The sequence below is a fragment of the Xenopus laevis genome, chromosome 6S (genome assembly GCF_017654675.1).
Source record: "Xenopus laevis strain J_2021 chromosome 6S, Xenopus_laevis_v10.1, whole genome shotgun sequence".
In the NCBI taxonomy this organism is placed as follows: Eukaryota; Metazoa; Chordata; class Amphibia; order Anura; family Pipidae; genus Xenopus; species Xenopus laevis.
Genome location: NC_054382.1, coordinates 92,631,592 through 92,651,236, shown reverse-complemented (window position 1 = coordinate 92,651,236; position 19,645 = coordinate 92,631,592). Strand labels below are relative to the sequence as shown.

At 40.1% G+C, this 19,645-nt stretch overlaps 1 protein-coding gene and 1 non-coding gene across 2 annotated transcripts; one reads left to right on the top strand and one right to left on the bottom strand.

Moving 5' to 3' along the window:
- Nucleotides 1-1,368: 1,368 nt before the first annotated feature.
- trnam-cau lies at nt 1,369-1,442 on the top strand. Its single transcript has one exon. It is a non-coding gene; the product is annotated as a tRNA-Met (tRNA).
- A 4,657-nt stretch (nt 1,443-6,099) lies between these two features.
- LOC121395258 (A-kinase anchor protein inhibitor 1-like) lies at nt 6,100-11,381 on the bottom strand. The gene is made up of 2 exons (XM_041568295.1): nt 11,067-11,381; nt 6,100-6,811 (listed from the first exon to the last, which is right to left on the bottom strand). The coding sequence occupies exons 1-2, from the start codon at nt 11,080-11,082 to the stop codon at nt 6,621-6,623; spliced, it is 207 nt and encodes a 68-aa protein (XP_041424229.1). The 5' UTR covers nt 11,083-11,381; the 3' UTR covers nt 6,100-6,620.
- Between the last annotated feature and the right edge of the window lie 8,264 nt (nt 11,382-19,645).

The following is a 19,645-nucleotide window of genomic DNA, read 5'->3' as shown; positions in this document are numbered from 1 at the left end:
ATGTGCACTGTCCACTGGCTGGCTGGCAAAGCATATACCATGTAGGAAGCTGTATCCCCCCTGTACTAAGCACCGCACAACAAGAATACCTTGGCCGTGGCAAATGGGTAGCAGAGTGGCGCAGTGGGAGCTTGCTGAGCCCATAAACCAAAGGTCAATGAACCAAAACTATTCTCTGCTAGATGTTTTTTTTTGCCAGGCAGGAAAAAACAACCTAGAATCTGGGTTTAGATCTGGTGTCTAGAGCAAGTAAAGGAGGTTCTCAGTCAAATGGTTTTGTGGCCAAATGGTGGCAGGCTAACTATTACTTTCTAGGCCAATATTCCTTAACTTAACCAGCAACCTTCTATGTGGTACTGTATCAAATGCTTTAGCAAAGAGCAAAGTCTGAGTAGACCACATCCACTGCCATCCCAGAGTCAAGGTTCCTGTTCAGCCCCTCATAAAAGGCAATTCAATCATTTCTCCTGCAGGCCACCAAAAATGTGTTATTCACTACGAATTGCCCCTACAAATGAGGAATCTCATTTTATCTCCTTAAGATAGTAGGTTAGGTGCCTCATTCGGGTGATGCGGCAGTCCTCCCCATCGCATGTGGTGTGGTAGGCGATGTGCACTGGCCGCTTTTCCGAAGGCTGGCAAGGCATAAACCATGTAGGAAGCTGTATCCCTCTGTACTAAGCACCGCACAACAAGAATAACTTGGCCTTGGAAAATGGGTAGCGGAGTGGCCCAGCGGGCGCTTGCTGAGCCAATAAACCAGAGGTCGATGGACCAAAACTATTCTCTGCTAGATGTTTTTTTGCCAGGCAGGAACAAACATTCTAGATCTGGGTTTAAATCTGGTGTCTAGAGCAAGTAAAGGAGATTTTCAGTCAAATGGTTTTGTGGCCAAATAGTGGCAGGCCAACTATTACTTTCTAGGTACTGTATCAAATGCTTTAGCAAAGTCTGAGTAGATCATATCTACTGCCATCCCAGAGTCGAAGTTCCTGCTCAGCCCCTCATAAAAGGCAATTCAATTATTCTGGCAAGATCTGTTACGAATAAAATGCCATGCTGTCACAAACTCAACCAAGTCAAGTCTCTTATCCTGTAACACCCCTTCAAAAAGCTTTCCTACCACTGACGTCAGACTAACCGGCCTATAGTTTTGAGGCTGATAACTGGATGCCTTTTTCATATAGCGGCATCACATTAGCAATTTGTAAGTCTCTTGGCACCATGCCAGACCTCAGTGAATCCTGAAAATTCAAGAAAAGAACTTTGGCAATCACAGAGCTAAGCTTGTTTAGTAGTTTAGTATATGGCAATCGATATTTCATTTTAGAAGCACTACTTTCCCCCACAAAGAACCCGCAACTAAAGGGTGCTGTGGCTTAGCTGGTTAAAGCGCCTGTCTCATAAACAGGAGATCCTGAGTTTGAATCTCAGCAGTGCCTTTTTTTTTTAAGTGATTGGACCAACATCCCCCACCAGGTAGGATGCAGCCCCCCTAAAAAATATGCAAAATCTATTTTCCTTACTCACGGCCTAGAGCAGTATGCTAAATGCACATACAGCGAATATATTTGCATACCTCAAGGGCCCAAAATACTGTCGAAATCGGTAAGAGATTTTAAAAAACTCCCAGCAGTATGCTACCAAACTTTTAAATCTTTACTCCAGAAAGCTGCCTACTTTAGGCGTCAATGGGTACATAAGTATTTCTACTCCCAATTTTCCAATTACAATGCTTTGCTACAGTCAGCAATGTCTGTAAAAACAAGACAAAACATGTAGGAAGGCCCTATGGTTTCACTGACATGGTTGCAATTACAAGTGCCAATCGGTTGCATCGCACGCAGGTTCGGCCATGCACGGAAACCTTATACCTTAAGGTGGCCATAGACATAACACTTATGATCTTTCCAGGAAAAGATCTTTCCAAGAAAGATCGTTCATTTCAATACAAACGCGTAGAGCAAAATCGTCAGATATACAAGTAGAGACAATAGAATTCTACCTGTATCTGACAATTCAGCACTAAACAGTGGGCGATGTTCAGGTGCCTTCAAAGGCGCCCGATAAAAATTTTCCATCTGGGCAGATCGACCGACATCTAAGCCTTCTGCCTATATCGGTCGACTCATCTCCTTACATACACGAAAATTGTAGGAGAATTTGTTTCGTACGATATTAACAGTGTGTCTATGGCCAGCTTTAGCCACGTGCGTTTTTTTGCCATACCGGGGCAATCGAAAAGCAACCAATCAACGTGGGGCACGCTTGAAACCAGTAGGTAAGGGACTATGACTTCCGAGGCAGGTAGGCAGATATTTGATGGCAATTTTGAGTCCAGTTTTTCAAAAAAGGCTCGACTGGAGCATCTACTTTTCATGGATCCTCCCAAATCTCAAGCTGTTACTGTACCTCCATACCAGATCCTTTATATCTATCTCTTCTCTGAATGGGCAGGAAAACTGTTTTCTTTTGGTTGTACAAGTGAGTTCAGGGAGGTTCACTTGCTGGACTAAGTCACCGGTTTCTCTGGGGGCATTGGCTTGTACCACAACAAGAAATGTAAGTAATACAAACTTAAAAGCAACCTGAATGATGCCCCTGATTCTTTTCTTCTGAATGCCTTGAAAATGCTTTGTCCCACTGCTGACACACAGCCCACGCATTTCGACACACAGACAATTAAGTCCCCCGAAATAAATTGTCTACAAATTAGAAACCATTTTCTTCCGAGCAGTGTTGAAAATGGAAATTGACATGCAGCTTTTGTAACAAGAAAAATGTAGCGTGGCCGAGCGGTCTAAGGCGATGGCTTAAGGCTCCAGTCTCTTTGGGGGCATGGGTTTGAATCCCACTGCTGCCAAGCAATTGTGCATAAAGAAAAACTGCAAAAGTCCTGTTACTTACATAACATCAATTCCACCTTCGTATTAACATTGTAACTGGGGTAATGTGACTTGTCAAATAATTGACCGCTGTTTGGTTGGTGTGTGGGTTACAAGAGATGGGTAAAGCTATGCAGAAAACCCTAATGCTAGAAGGAAAAGCCTCCTGAGCCCCTGGACTTCAACCAGGTACTTTAAAGAGAACTGCCGCTTGGACTGATTTTTTTTTTTAAAAAAAACCTTGCTCAGGGGCCCAGCTGAATAAGAGGGGATTTAGGGTAGGGACACACTGGGCGATTTGGGGAGTTTTAGTCGCCTGGCGACTAATCGCCGCGACTTTTCTCCCCGAATGCCTCCCCTCGCTCTGCGCCTGGCTAAAATGAAAAATCGCCTGCGCTAATCACACGCGGCGATTCGTTTTCCGAAGTCGCCCGAAGTTTCCTCGTGAGGCAACTTCGGGCGATTTCGGAAAACGAATCGCCGCGTGTGATTAGCGCAGGCGATTTTTCATTTTAGCCAGGCGCAGAGCGAGGGGAGGCATTCGGGGAGAAAAGTCGCGGCGATTAGTCGCCAGGCGACTAAAACTCCCCAAATCGCCCAGTGTGTCCCTACCCTTAATGGTGACCGTGATTCGGTCCTGTCCCAGTTTCTCTCAAGGAAAGGAAATAAAGCAAGTCAGTCCAACCTTAGTCAGTACTATTCCACATATTCAGGAGAAGGTTATAGTAAAATGATTATGTCAATAGAGCCATTGGGCAGGCCAGGAGTTGTATAAACCTCTCTCTAGGAGGGCCTCATCAAGGCCTGGGGTTTCTAATGGAATTGCTCTGATTTAAAGGGATTTTGTCATGATTTTTATGGTGAAGTCTTTCATTCTAATTACACTGTTTACATTACAAATAATTCACTCTACATATAAAACATTATTCCTAAACCAACAAGTGTATTTTTTGTTAGCAGTAATATTGGTGTGTAGGCAGCCATCTCAGGTCATTCTGCCTGATCTTGTACCATCAGAAAGAGTCCGCACAATGGCGCTGCCATCAGATAAGCTATTGTTTCTCCTACTCAACCTAACTGGAGGGCTTGTTGTGGGACTTTACTGTTGAGTGCTATTCTCATATCCACCACTAGGTGGGGCATGGGCACATCAATCTGTTTGCTCTTTTGAAAAATACCTACTGCTATGGCACTGTGCTGGTGGGCTGTATTATTATTAATTTTCATGACGAAGGCTGCGGGCTGGTGTAAATTTGAAAACAAGCCGCAATTGACCTGCGGGCCGGACTTTGGACATGCCTGGTTTAAGCTGAACATACAGTGAATGGATAGTGGAAAGTACACAGTATATAGTAAAAGCATGTGTTAACTGTGTCCAGTTATACTGTATATCCAATATATATGAGCTTTATTATTAGGCACTCATTATTGATGCAAGGGCAATAAAAATGGGCTGCTCCAGATATAGAATACAGGTACAATAGCCCTGTCTTTACCAAAGGATATCTCCAGTATTTTACTTTCCAGGTCCACTGCTTCCTCTGCTAACCTGGGGTTTATACTTGAATAAGGTTCTGCCCCTGAGTGCAGGTGATCAGCACATGTACATCATCAGGATATCAGACTAAGGCATATCTAAGTATTCTCTACCTTGAAACCTGACCTTCACTTTCAGGGATTTAATTGTTCTTTACTCCTTTTACCAATGTTCATTCTCAGGGCCAGGTCAAGTAATATGGGCGCCCCAGGCAATCTATCCTCATTTGTGTACAAACATTTACGATGAGGAAAGCAAGTTGGGGGCCCCGGAAAGTGCAGGGAATTTTTAATTTTGATGGCAATTGAGATCCTCCAGTGCCTAAACTAGGGGTGCGCAGGCAGGTACATGCCCAGTGCCCCCCACTGTTGTGCCCTAGGTGCCTCTTCTGCCTACCACTAGTTTTGGACCTGTTGATTATGGTTAATTTAGAGTAAGTATTATGTGAAACACTCCCTCAGGCCAAGATAAAAGTCCCACGAAAATAACACATTATTTGATGTTGGGATACTAAACTTTTTTTACTATTAAAGACATTCTGAGATCTGCATGTATGAGCATCTTTTTTCCAGTCCTTGCCTAGGCTTGCATTCATACATTATTAGATCCCTTTGCCAGCACTGCATGTTTCTTCATCATATTGAGTTGGACTGAGAAAAGGCTGTTTGTGTCTGTACTAGGGATCTTGGGTTATAGATAAGGTTGCCACTTGGCCGGTATTTTACCGGCCTGGCTGGTAAAAATGATGGCTGATCCCAATGTTATTAATAGGGAAAAAAGATAAATATACAGGAAGGCCGGTACTTTTCTCCAGAAAAGGTGGCAACCCTAGTTATAGATTGGACGAATACCAAATCCGAACCCTTTTGCATCGCTGGAGTCGTGAGCGAAAAAATATGATGGGATTTGAATTCCGTTTGGCCAGGCTCTTGGATTCAGTTGAATCCGAATCTTGATAAAAAATAGCTTGGATTTGGTGCATCCTTAGTCTAGGCCAGGGCCGGAACTAGGGGTAGGCAGAGTAGGCACATGCCTAGGGCGCAAAGCTTGAGGGGTGCCAGGCACGTACCTTTCACTGCTACCTACCCCTAGTCCGGCTGAGTAAGTGCCGCTCCAGCCCATGCGCCTATTTGTGCGCATGCGCGTACATGAGGGGGAGAGTGTACCTGGAGAGCAGAGGACGAAGCAGCCGGTTAGTGCGAATGTGCGCGCCTCCTATGCGAGTAGGTCAGTACGCATGCGCGCAGATTTCCTATGTGCACGTCAGTGCGCATGTGCAGCGGATGGGGCGTCACGCTGGCTGGGTTGCCTGGGGCACCCAGCCAGCATGGCCCGGCCCTGGTCTAGTCTGCACTGTTGTGGCTGTCCAGGCGCCTAGTTTGTCATGGACCCCTGACAGGGCTTTTTATCCTCTCTGGGACTTGGAGCACAATCCAAGATCTGAAGATCTGAGATTTGCTGGTAAAAAAGTGCAACAGTTATTTCTTTAGAAAACTTCTTTCAGTCATTACACAGACAATTACACAATAAAAGAGACAGGGTAGTAAGGGGAGCCAGATGCCTTTGATCACCTTATTTTACAGGTAAACACAAAGTGATTTTAGTGATTTTATTATTTTCTATTTGATGGCAATCAACATAAATAGCCCTGATTTGTGCTTGGATGATTTCAAATAAATTTTAATCCATGAAAATAAGAAAAGAAGGCATCGACTTAAATTACATAAAATTTCTGTATATTTACATATTGTATATAAATGAAATATTATATGTGTGTTATTGTTTTTCAAGCTGTCTAATGTCAAGAACCAAAAATATATCATATTTAAGAAATTTTATGTTTAAATCTAGCGATAGAATGAAGCTATTGTTTCGAAACCCATTATTAATTGGGTAAATACACAATTTATACAATATTCTGTTGATCAACACAATCTAGTGTAAATTAGTATAAAGCAATAAATTAACTGAGAAATAACCCTCTTTTCTGCCCCTCTCTTTGTCTAAAAGCTATAAGGTGACACAATAAAAACTAAGTTTATGCACAAGCCGATAATGCTTCATGGCAAAATGCTACTTTCACTGTTGTGGTCTTACATTCGGGTTATACTTTGGCTTGCTGAAAGGTACAACTGCACTGCTGGCACATCTGTGACTAGGGTACAAGCTGGCTTTTATATACTGAAAGGCAACTCAGTTTATTTCTTATGAATTGGTGTATTGCTTTTTCCATCTGGTTGCTGTCTCTCTGCTCTGCTACTTGGTTTATTTTGTTCTTTCTCATCTTCCTGAGATACTTGATGTACAGCTTGCAGGATAGCGGTTTCTACAATCTGCTTGCTGGCGTTCAGTAGCTTCACTTCCTCGGATTCTTTCCCAGGTTTCTCTCCTACAGCAGAAAAACAGAAATGAGACACCGATTTTATACCTTATGCATTAAACATGCCGTAATAATTGTGTTTACAGAAAGAGCAAAACAGATTCTGGAAAGTATGGGGGGGCGGTAGAAGAGAAAGCTCAGGCGCTATATGAAGAAGGAGTGGTAGGCATAAAACGAATGACTGAGAAACTGTTAGAGAATATGATGAGAGAGCAGGTAGGAAACTAGAACTAGAGTTGTGTCACGTAGGTGCCCCCTCCTCAGGCCCGGACTGGCAATCTGTGGGTTCTAGCAAATGCCAGAGGGGCTGCTGTAAGTTGCCATAGAGAGTCACTGCATATTGGGCTGGTGGGAGGCTGTTTGGGCTGCTGTGTGGCCTGTTTGGGCCTCTGTGTACCTGAAATGCCAGGGCCTATTTTGAATCTCAGTCCAGGCCTGCCCCTCCTGTTCCCTACCCACACCTTAGCTTGCAAGTAATTCAGATGGCCAAATTAGGGAAAGCCAGCCTATGTAGGGTACAAAGGAGTACTTGCCCTATGGCATACAGTAATGACAGAGCTGCCTTGGTATTCTTTCAGTAATATCAATGTTGTAAATAAATTTTTCTCCTGTGGCAGACATTTGGTAGAGAGCGAGAGCAAAGTACTCTAATAGTGGGATGGACTTAACATTTCTATTTGCAGAGGATTGGGGAGAAACAATAAACATTAAAGCAAGATAACATGGTCTTATTCTTAAATTAAAAATGGTCAATGGTTTATGTAGTGGATTCTTGAAGTTCCAGAATATAGCCCATTTGGGGACAGACAAACTGTTCTTTCTTTCCTTAGATAAGTAATTTGCTATGATGGTGATGTCAGGAATGCAACTAATACCACGAACTAGAGCAAATAAATGAATTAGAAAGCTGCCTACTTATTGTAAACACATAATTATAACCCGAATGGTCTGCTGGCAGTTGTAAATAATGATATTAAAAGGACCATTAGAGCAGAACGAAGATCAATATTAGATCTGGGAATGGGAAGCCCTTGGGGCCTTGCATGCAAGCAATTGATCCCCAGAGAAGACACAGCAACTTGGCTACTCTACTGTATAAGTCTGCTACCCCATTGGCAAGTTGTCTGACACTTAGGGGGCTCAATTTTTACCATTATTTTAATAATAAAAATTAGACCAAACTCTCATCCACGATGTGGCTTAATTTACTAGCAATTCGGATTGAAAATTGTCCGTGCAGGAAAAGTCTCAACGAAATCATGCAATAATGAAAATTTTGTGAATTGCTGCCAGTAAACCAGAATTATTCGAATTGTCAAACAAAAGGCAGCATCACACAGCCTGAAACTTCAGTCAGTCGACAATCATGAAGGCAAAAAAATTGTTCCAATTGTTAAAGGGACCATCTGTCATTGACTGTTACATGACTTCGACAGAGTGTTTTCAGATTCTATTTTTTAGCAGCTTTGGAGTTTAATAAAATCTCAAAAGTTTGAGTTTTTTTTCTATTAAAATTAACTTTTTTTTTCTAATTCACAAACAAATCAACTAACCCAAGTATCTGGCATTTCAAGTAAATTTTCTTTAAAGTGACTGGCAGCTAATAGTAGTCAACTGCCTTTACAATTAGACAGGTCAACGTCTAAAATCTTTTGGGCTTTCGCTGGAGAAGTCACACCTTCTCACATAAACTTCAACTTGTGCCAGGATTGAGGATGAACAGAGAATGTTCCTAAGTTTAGTATATAAATAAATTCTAAGCGCCATATCGTCTTAAAATAAACAGCCACTGCACAGGGAAAGCACAATCGATGAGGTTGTCAACTCTCCAATCTAAATACACTGAAAGGAAGTAAATTATGACAAAGTTTAGGAGAAACAGACTAATAACATAAACATATGACAACAAATGTGTTGTAATATGGCAGACAAAACAAGCAAAAAGACCTATAACTTGTATAAAATCAAAGGCGGGTTGTTATTTGAAGGTCTGCTATGCCATCAACAACATAAACTGCAAGTTGGCTTCAAAGCAATTGGACATGGTTTCAAGAGTCAGTAGGCTACATTTTTCTACACAAAACTCTGGGGACTGCAGCATATTTACCCTTGAAAAAATAAAAATGGATGTGCAACTTTGCCAAAGGATTACTCCACTTCTATCCAATGTGGCTGTGATTTTTGCACAACAAAGGCAAAGCAAACAAGATAGTCACAAAATAGATTTTATCTAAAGCTGAATGTGCTTTTAACAAATTAACATGCTGTGACTTTTAAACAACCCTTCTTAATAACACATACTATAATACTATAAAAAAGCATGACTATATAAACACACACATACAGTATATACTATATAATATATATAATATTCCACAGTACCCACACTCAGACCAATAGAACCAGTGGTGCACGGTCAATAATGTTGATATATATGAAGATAAAGGATCAGCACTCACTGTCATATGGTGAAGAAAAGGTGTTTTATTTGATGCGAAATACATCTTTATCTGACGTTTTGGTCCCACATGGGGACCAAAACGTCAGATAGAGAAAGTTCCCCATGTGGGACCGAAATGTCGGTCCCACATCTATCTATATATATATATATATATATATATATATATATATATATATATATATATATATATATATATATATATATATATATATATATATATATATTGATTTGTATTTCCCTTGTAGCATCAGAACTGTTTTTGGATGTGGAGTGCATGCTATGCTCTCTAATACACACACACACATATAAATATGTATATATACTGAATTATTTTTTGGTGTGGAAAATAATCCATGTTTCAGTTTTAGTGAGTGCAAGATGGGTGGGTACTCATAGGCATGAGATTTGCTTATTTTACAAGGTATTGCATGATAAATCTGTGCAACATTTTCGGGAGAATATAGGCACCCACGCCTTTAGATAAGTGTTTCCAGGTCAGTCACTCATATAACATACATAAGGCTCACTTTGCAGAATAACCCAAGCTGAGTCTTATCATCATTTATAGAAACATAATCTTATAATGTATGCTTGTTAAAAATAAGAGTTTTTTTTTTTTTTTTACAAACTAGTCACAAGGGGCAGATTTATGAAATAAGTTTTTATTGATGGAAACCACTATCCATTAACTTGCACTGCAGTCTTTTTCTAAGTCAGTTTGGCGGTGTGTTAGAGCTCAGTGCCTGTAAGCTAAAACCCCCTAAAAGATAAAGCAGTCATATACATTCTGCCAATTCAACACATACTCCAAAGCAGCTATTGCTCTGACAAATGTACCAATTTGTTTAACTCTTTCCTGACAGTTAGGAAGAATTTCCCACAGTAAAACTGCCTCTAAATCTCGGGCACAAACTCGTAGGCTCATACGTGTTAGGCGGTCACCCGTATGTCCTAATAAATGTATCCCACTCACAACCCTAATAAGATCCTGTAACAATTAGCATTCATTTTGTAGCCTGTCTGTATGACATTTTTAAAGCAAATAAAGTATGTTAAATGTCAGTTCGGGCAGTTTAAAAGTTTAGCAGTATATATCAAATGCATAAACTGCTAGTACCTCTATTTAGCCCTGATGAGTTTAAATTAAAACTGATTAAATTTGCAAAATAAAAAGCATCAGAATAACTTATAAATCAACTCCGGAGACAATGCGGTACCTTATCCCACTCTATAAAGTAGTTTGTTTGATTCCCAAACAAAAACCTGGTAAAAATTGTTGTACCTTTTGCTGCAAACAGGTCTATTTTTAATTTGAATTTTCTATTTAAAACAGGGGCTTTAAAAGTCCCTCCACTGGACAGTAGCCAAAGGTTCCAAGACTAAGACCCATTATTTAGAATGAAATGCCTTAGTTATGAATTAGCAATTTTGCTAAGGAGAGTTAGGTGGCTTTTTGATATGCACAACAATGTACCAATCAGGAGCCAATCCAAATGAGAGGAATATTAGTGCAGCTGCAATCAAGACTCACTTACTCCTATACATTGATGAGCAGGCAGATCACCTTCCCAGCTAGTCTCTCCTGGCCTCTCTGGCTATTTAGAAGTCTCTTGTGCTTTTTTTTCTGATGTGTTCTTCTCCCTCCTTTGGGAGAGTGGATGATCACAGACCCCCAGCTTGCAAGTCACATAAGGTCTGCTGGCTCCCCCTCGTGCCTGCCCTTTCACTGCCGTGTCCTTTGCTGGGGCATGTAAAAAGGAGAACAGAGAAGGAAAAGGCCGGCATCAAAACGGAGTACTTTACCTGCAGCATACACCATGCTTTGCAATTTCCGTTTCCAATCCAAGGACTAGGAAAGAGGGAGGCGTTAACAAAGAGACAGTTCCCAGGGAAATATGAAAGGGAGAGTTCAGTTTCAGGACGTCGGACAGTTCCCCAAGCAATGCTGCAACTTGCAACCCCCCTCTGCCTCTCAGGCTAGTCCAGCCGGCAGTGTTTCCCTGACTCACTGAGCCCAGGGGATGCTGTGCTTCTTCTCTTCTTGGCTGAGCAATCAGCATCATCCTACTGCACACACACAGCTCCCATCTTCCTCACTCTATCCCAATGACACAGGGCAATGGGGAATAGGAAACTGTGTGGGGATTAGGGATAACACAGTAGGGACTGCCATTAATTGTACCAGCATCCTATGAGCACTGCCTGACATTTCAGCATTATACATCTAAAAACTGACTAATGATGTCTCATTACATGAGGGCAAGTAATAGGCTTTTAACTATAAATATTTAATTGCAGCATGCAAGGCTGTGGCCTTTAGGCTCTTTATTATCTATATTACTATACATGCATTTCTATTAAATAAAGAGGGTGAGTAAAATATGCATGATCAACACTGCTTGTGGCTATTCCTTACATTTACCTTTTTATACCCCAGAACCTGACCAGTCACTAAGAGTGAGGGCAAAGAACAGCTAAGTAGGGTCAGGTATACATAACCTGCAGAACTAAAGATGCTTTTGAACTGTTGTTCCCAGCATTGGTCTCTTGCTGGGTTGTGGGAGTTGAATTTACACTATTATTATTAACATTATTAAACATTCATAGACGACACATTTATACTACACAGTTTCTTCAGCCTCGAAAAATAATCTGTGCAAATAAGAAGGTAATACAACATTGTCTATTTAAAATAAATCAAATGATAAACTTTGTGTGTTATGTGTGCTGTAAGTACAGGCATGGAATCTATTATCTGCAATGCTTGGATTTTCAGGATAAGGAGTTTTGCTGTAATTTGGATCTCCATACCTTAAGTATCCTAAAGAAAATATTGGCTGCCATCATATGGATTTTTACAGCTTAGTTACCATCAAATACAAGGTACAGTTTTCAGTGGTGGGCCAATCCGACCAGGCACTGTAGGCGACCCGGCCGGCCATCACGCTCCCCTCCGTGCATGCACCTCCCCAACCAGAGCCGGATTTAGAGTCGCGGCAACCCAAGGCTGAATGGTCCCAGCGCTGGCCTCTTTTGTTGCTCTTCTGTTGCGCACGCCCCCCTGCCGGCACTACACGGTTGTAGCGAGCATACTTTCAATCAGCGGATCACTGTGAGGGCTTTGAGTCCCGAGTGCTCCTCAGGGATGTGGCTGGGCGGCATGCCACCCGTAAATTTTTGCTGCCCTAGGCCTGGGCCTTTGTGGCCTCACCACAAATCCGGGCCTGTCCCCAACGCAGTGTGTGCACACATGTGCATAGCATGGGAGGGGAGGGCAGGGGAGATTGCCGGAGTGGAGAGGGAGGAAAAAAATCTGGAGGTGGAGATCGCCGGAGGAGAGAGGGCGGGGAAAAAGCCGGACGGGTGGGGAAATCGTCGAAGGGAAGAGCAGTGAACATGGACTAGGGGCAGGCAGAATACAGGTACCTGCCCAGCGCCCCCCTTTCATTGTGACCTAGGCAGGTGCCTTTTCTGCCTACCCCTAGTTCCGGCCCTGATTGTTTTATTAATAATCAGAAAAAGGGCATTATTAAAAAATAAACTATTTACTCAAAAAGAGTCTATGGCGTTCCCCTAATTCTGTGTTTACTAGAAATCATATTTACAGATATTATTAATATTAATATATTTACAGTTATATTAATTTGTTTTCTAAATTGTAAGGTTTTCAGCATGTACAGTTGTGTATCTGGGTCATTGTTATTATAATAGAGCACTATGGGGAATGCCTGGAGCATTATAAATAAATTCTAATAACAATCCTTGAAGAATCTGGAAGAATTGTACCTTGTGCTGTTTTCCAAAAGATAATATATCCAGTATAAAGCAGCGGAGACACAATACTGCATCAAAGAACCTAACAAGGTTATCCCAAGGTCGTATGGTTTAACTACTAGCCTGTCATGAACAGGAGCTGAAATCCGATCCTGCTTTGTGCAACCGAATGCCCTCAAATAACTTGTGCTTAGGCATGTTTTGCGCTGAAAATAAATAGTGAATGTGCACAGGCTGAAACTAAAATATTATAAAAACAAGCACTAATACCCTTTGTTTGTTGAGCAATTATGGATTCCATTTTTTGGTGTTACCTTTCCTTTAACTAGTCAATGGCAGATAAGAAAGCTGTACACAATGGTACATAATAAAGCACTGTTCTGTTTCTATATATTGTTATGGGTGCCACAGCCTGGCTGCAGACTCACCAGATCCCTTTTATCACCCACCACTCACTATTGACTGGGCTCAGAGCAGGGGACTGGGGTACCATGTGATGGGCCTAGGTGTTTTGGTTCACCACTCCCCGTGTGTTGTATTTTTCCTTTATTCTCCTTGGACCATGCTTACATGGAAGTCATACTCATTAAGGAACTAAGTACCACGCACATGCACCACACCCCTCGAGATACCCCTCTCCTATGCCACTCAATTAGACTAGACAAATATCTGGCAACAGCAAGGAGAATCTTTTTTTTTTACCATGTAGACCGAGTGATGCTAGGCACAGGTCTTGGGAGCTTATATATAAATAGCGTTTGCTCTTACCTGGAGCTTGATAGCAGTATCAGATATATCAGTCCCTCATGTACTTGCCTTTCTTGTATTTGAAAAAAAAAATCCCTTCAGTGCAGAAAACAAACCATGCTACAGGGTAGGGTAGATGACCAGATATAGGGCATCAGATATATTTTCCTATCCCTGTCTCTTCCTCTTCCTCTGTAATAGTGCACAGTGCATTTATGAAGACTCTGTTGTCATTTTATGAATAATTATAAATGTAGTAATAAATATGGGGTAGTTGTAAAACAAAAACATTGGAGGCAATCAAAATGTAAGCTTCACTTGTGCGAGGAGCTAAAAAATGATGGTTTCTTATAAACATCTATAGATAGAAAAAATACAGTAATACCAGCAATAGAGTAACCCTGTAAGTGTTATTGTAGCCTGTACAGAGAGATACCTGACAACATAATCAATCATCGTTATTACTTTCCACTCCGCTATCTGAAATTGTATAGGGGACCTTTAAAATTCCTTTACTCAAGGGCCATCCAAATGTATTCATTCCTTTTGGTTGGGATCTCAAAGTATCCTGAAAATGATTCTAAACCAAAAATGTTTTTTACTGGTTATTTCAGCAAAAAAAAGACAAAACACAACAAAACATATATTTTGCTTTGCAGCATATCCTTGAAATCTCCAACCTGATTGCAGCATATCCTTGAAACCCCCAACTTGTTTGCTTAATTACATTTTTTACAGAGAAATATCTATTCCCTGTGCAATGAGAAATAGTACTGTCTAGAAGTTAATTAAAAAGTGAAATGAGCCTTGCGTGCAAACAGAGCTTCTGCCAACCAGAAGAAACTAAAAAAAAAAACATGGGGAGATAGTATTGGCACCAAAAGTCCTGAGATTGAATGGATTATCCTTATACAGTTAAACCTCAATTTTACATTCCCTGATTTCAAGTTTTCACTAATTTTACATTTTTTTTTTGTGGTCCCACCTATATTTTATGCATAATACAGGTCCCTGATTTTACGTTACCAGATTTTTAAACCATTTTTTCTGGTTCCCTGAAAAACATAAATCGAGGGTTCTACTGTATTGAGTTTCAGAGTTAAAAAAATTATGAAAAAGCCCAAAGATCATTTAAGATGATAATGGAAATGTTTTATTTTACATAGAAATGATTTTTTGACAGCACAAACATTAACTTCACATGTGATCATGTTTATATGTGATTGCTTGGACTTGGTCTTTGCTAAAAGCTGTTTTAGGTTCAATGATCTTTTTACAAATACAGGGGACCAGTATGGGTGCAAACATAGAACTTACATATGCCTGTATTTTCATGCACAATTTTAAAACCACCCATATACTGAGTCACCTTGTATATTAATATGGAAAATTTATGTGGATGGTGTGTTCATGGTTCGGAAAGGCGTTGAAAAAGAATTGAGAGATTTTTTAACTTATAATAACACATTACATGAAACTGTACAATTCAAAATGGTGATGGGTCCTTCAACGATTAATTATTTGGATATAACGGTTACCCTGATATATAAGACATTAGGCACAAACCTTTACTCCAGAGAAACAGATAAAAAACAAAATGCTACTCAAACAAAGCTTCCATGCCCTAGAAGTCACTACAATTTTACCCAAGAGCCAGTTAACAAGAGTGAGACATATTACACCAAGCAATGAACTACAGTATATTATGAGCAGGCAGCTTTTTTAATAGATATGTTTGTCCAGAGGGCATACAATAAGGAGGAGTTACTCTAAAACAAAATATAAATTGGACATAAAGATAGAAAAGGATTGTGCCAACCAAAAATTTCAGATAGGGGCAAGAACAATATCCCTTGTCTTACAATATATGGCCAACACACATATTTCATAAATAAAACAATAAGTCGTATTGAAAAAAGTTAAAATATATGGAAAACTATTTAAGAATCTTCACTGTTTCAGCTATAAAAAAAAAGCATAGCAGAAATTGTGATGAAGAAAATAATCAGCCAATGGACATTCCCCCATCTAAATTGTGGCCACTGCACAGGTACAATACCATAGACTATTATGTAAATCCACATCAGGGAATCATTTAAACACTTTGCTACATGCAATTCGTAGAATGTTATTTACTGACTTCAATTCCCCTGTGGGTTAGTCTATGTGGGACAAACATCACGAAAAATGAAAATTAGATTGAATGAACATAAGATTACCATTCACCAGATCAAAAACAAACTAGTGAGAAAGAACCACTGAAAAAAAGTATGTTAAAAAAAGAGCAAATTCTTGCAAAACATTTTTTTTTAATGCATACAGTGAGCCAGATAAGCGGAAGCAGTTGAGGCAGAAAATGAAAATAAATGATTAAAATTATTCCTGCAAAGGGAATAGTAACACAGTAAGTAAGGTTGAATAAAGACACACATCCCTCAAGTTCAACCTTTTGGGTCTATACAGTATATAACCTGCCTAACTGCCAGTTGATGCAGAGGAAAGCAGAAAAACCATCTGAAGCCTCTCCAATTTGCCTCAGAGGGGGAAAAAAATCCTTCCTGACTCCAAAATGGCAATCGGACCAGTCCCTGGTCTTGTACTATGAGCTATCTTCTAAAACCCTGTATTCCTTCACTTGCTAAAAGCCAACCAAGCACTTCTTAAAGCTATCTAATGTATCAGCCTGTACAACTGATTCATGGAGAGAATAGTCTCAGACAACTGATTGATCCTGAATGGAATTTATTGGGCCACGTCGTTTTGTGTCATCCACAAACATTGATTTTTTTTAAATTGAATTCCGAGCATGCTTCATTCACGCTAAGTGCAAAAAGTACAAACACAAAGTGGAAGCATAGTGCATTAGGGGTGTTGTGACTTAGTCTTAAAAAAAGACTATAAAAGACATAAATGATGTGTAGCCAAAAGGCCACTTAGACTGTAGTCTCCTACCACATAAATCTTAGCTATGAGGAAAGACTGGCCAAATTGGGGATGTTCATGCTGGGGAAGAGGCGCTTAAGGGCAGATATGATAACTATGTATAAATATATAAGGGGATCATATAATAATCTCTCTAATGCTTTATTTACCAGTCCAGCTAACATGAGGTCACCCATTCCGATTAGAAGAAAAGTTTCCGCCTAAATATTCTGAAGGGGTTTTTTACAGCTGTGAAGATGTGGAATTCTCTCCCTGAATCAGTTGTACAGGCTGATACATTAGATAGATTTAAGAAGGGTTTGGATGGCTTTTTAACAAGTGAGGGAATACAGGGTTATGGGAGATAGCTCATAGTACAAGTTGATCCAGGGACTCCTTTTGGAGTCAGGAAAGAATTTTTTCCCCCAGTTAGGCAGGTTGAACTTGATGGACATGTGTCTTTTTACAAACTAACTTACTATGTTACTATGTTACTATGTTACACAGCATCTTAAGCTCTTTGTCCTGATACTGTACTGTACTTTTATGCACTGTACAGTGCTGCAGCTCCTTAACAGCGCTTTACAAATATAGTTATACATACAAACATACATACACATCTCCCCCTAGATCCGTAGAAACCTGGAGGTTATAGCAACAGGAAAATAATGCAGACCTGTGAATTCCGGCACTCCAGGTGTGCAAGACCACAAAAAAAGAAATCCAGCAGCACAGTGCAGTGAAATCTGCAAACACTGATTTTTTTATTGTCTTCTCAGCAAACATTGATATATTACTTACCACTACAATTACTACATTTGTTGTTTTCTATGTAGTGTAACATGTTTTGTACCCTTATAACCAGGAATACTTATGTACACGTGTATATGAGAATAAAAATACATATTGACATAATTATATCCTTGGTCAACACCACTAAGAACCTTACTCCAAGTAGAGAATGTATTATTAACTGCACCCTCTGTACCCGTTTCTTATCCATGTGCAAACGACTTTATTAAAGGGCAAGTCAATACATTGTTTAAATGAAAGGTTGTTATTTGGCAAAACAAATCAAGGATTTTCAAGATTTCTAAATAAAAAGGGCAGTTAATCCAGAGCATATGGATTATAATTTTATGGAACCTCAACCGGACAAACAGCACTGTACTAATGAATAACACTAAGAATAGAAAACTAGAGTGAAAGTAAACCCTAATTATGAATAGGCCAGGATTCCATTTCAGGTTTTACCCTTTGCCTGCCAATGACATACAGTAGGTGCTACATCATCAGCAAGCAAAGTAAAGCAGGGCTAAACCGTATAAATTAGTATGGCTAGAAATGGCATATTTTATATACTGAAATTATTGAATTAGGCTACAGGTTCAGTATCTATAGTAATAACTACACAGGCCTTCAAATATGTCACCGGAATTTCCCATCTTGGATATAAATAGGAGTGTCAGTGACAGATGCTCAGTGGGCTCTGAGCAGCTGTTGAGAACTTAAGATAGGGGTCATCGCAAATCATCAAGCAGAACATTAGGTTTAACTTATCATTTAATATTATGCTACAGGGCTGATTATTAAATCAAGGTCTGTTGGGCTTAAAGGGGAAGTAAAGTCTAAAATAGAATAAGGCTAGAAATGCTTTATTTTGTATACTAAACATAAACTTGAACTTACTGCACCACAAACCTAATCAAACATGATTTATGCTTTCAAAGTTGGCCACAGGGGGTCACCATCCTGGTCTTTGCAAGACCAAGACTGTGCACATGCTCAGTGTGGTCTGGGCTGCTTAAGGATCGTCATAAATTATCAAAGCAGCACAAGTCAAATAATATCTGCCAGAAGCCAATAAAGCAAGACTGATTAATAATCAGAATATACAGACTGCACTGGGTCCTGTGTTGTCATGTAATCTAATGTGGATTTTATAGCTTTTCTATTGTTTGATACAAACTTTATCAAACTCTGTAGAGCCAGTGGCTGAAGCAAAATATTCCTCCAAATAGAATCAGTTTATCTGTTTAAATCTGCTTCCATGATCTTTGTCCATGCAGCTGGAGTTGGAAACAGTAAAGGGGATGTAAACAAACAAAGCTGCTTGAGTTCTGCATGGCTGGGAAGTAAGGCGGGGGCTCCCCCTGCTGTTCATAAGTATGATTGTTTCCCTACAGAGCAGTTAGGGACCATCTGACAATTCCTATCCACAACAGTAAATGAAGAGAGAATTTCACTGCGTACAGTCAGGTTCCTTACAAAAACGGTACACATTGTTAATTAAAGTATATTGCAGATAGGTTTCTTTTTCATTAAAGAAATTAAAAATGGGATTTTTATTTTTTTGCGTTTACATGTCCTTTAAAGCTTGTCCAAGCACAGGCAACTGCCACCTCATGCCCACAGTTACACTGGCATCGCAAGAGTGACCAAATAACATGGTGACTTGTGTCTGACATTTCTCTTTGGATTCTACATTTGCAGTTTCACCCTTCAATTGTTACAGAAAACAAAACCGAATTATCATATTAACATACCTGAGCATGCACAGTTGAAACGGCTCTAGACCTGGCTTTAACTTTACATGCTTTTAGTGTGGGCAATTACGTTGCACAGAGGATTAAGTGGTGCCTCTCTGCTGCACTATTATGCTTTTTTTGGGAACAGGCAGGGCAAACAGAGATGTATTGGGAAGTTGTAGTGAAGTTCAGGAGGGAGGCCTCTCCATAGGTCCATACTTTTGCTCCCCTTTAATCTTGCACAGTGGCAAGTTTGTGTATAAATACCCCCAGAGCACACAAAAATATGGCAAAGTGGCAAGTTTGTGTATAAATACCATCAGACCTCACAAAAATATGGCAAAGTGGCAAGTTTGTGTATAAATACCATCAGAGCTCACAAAAATATGGCAAAGTGGCAAGTTTGTGTAT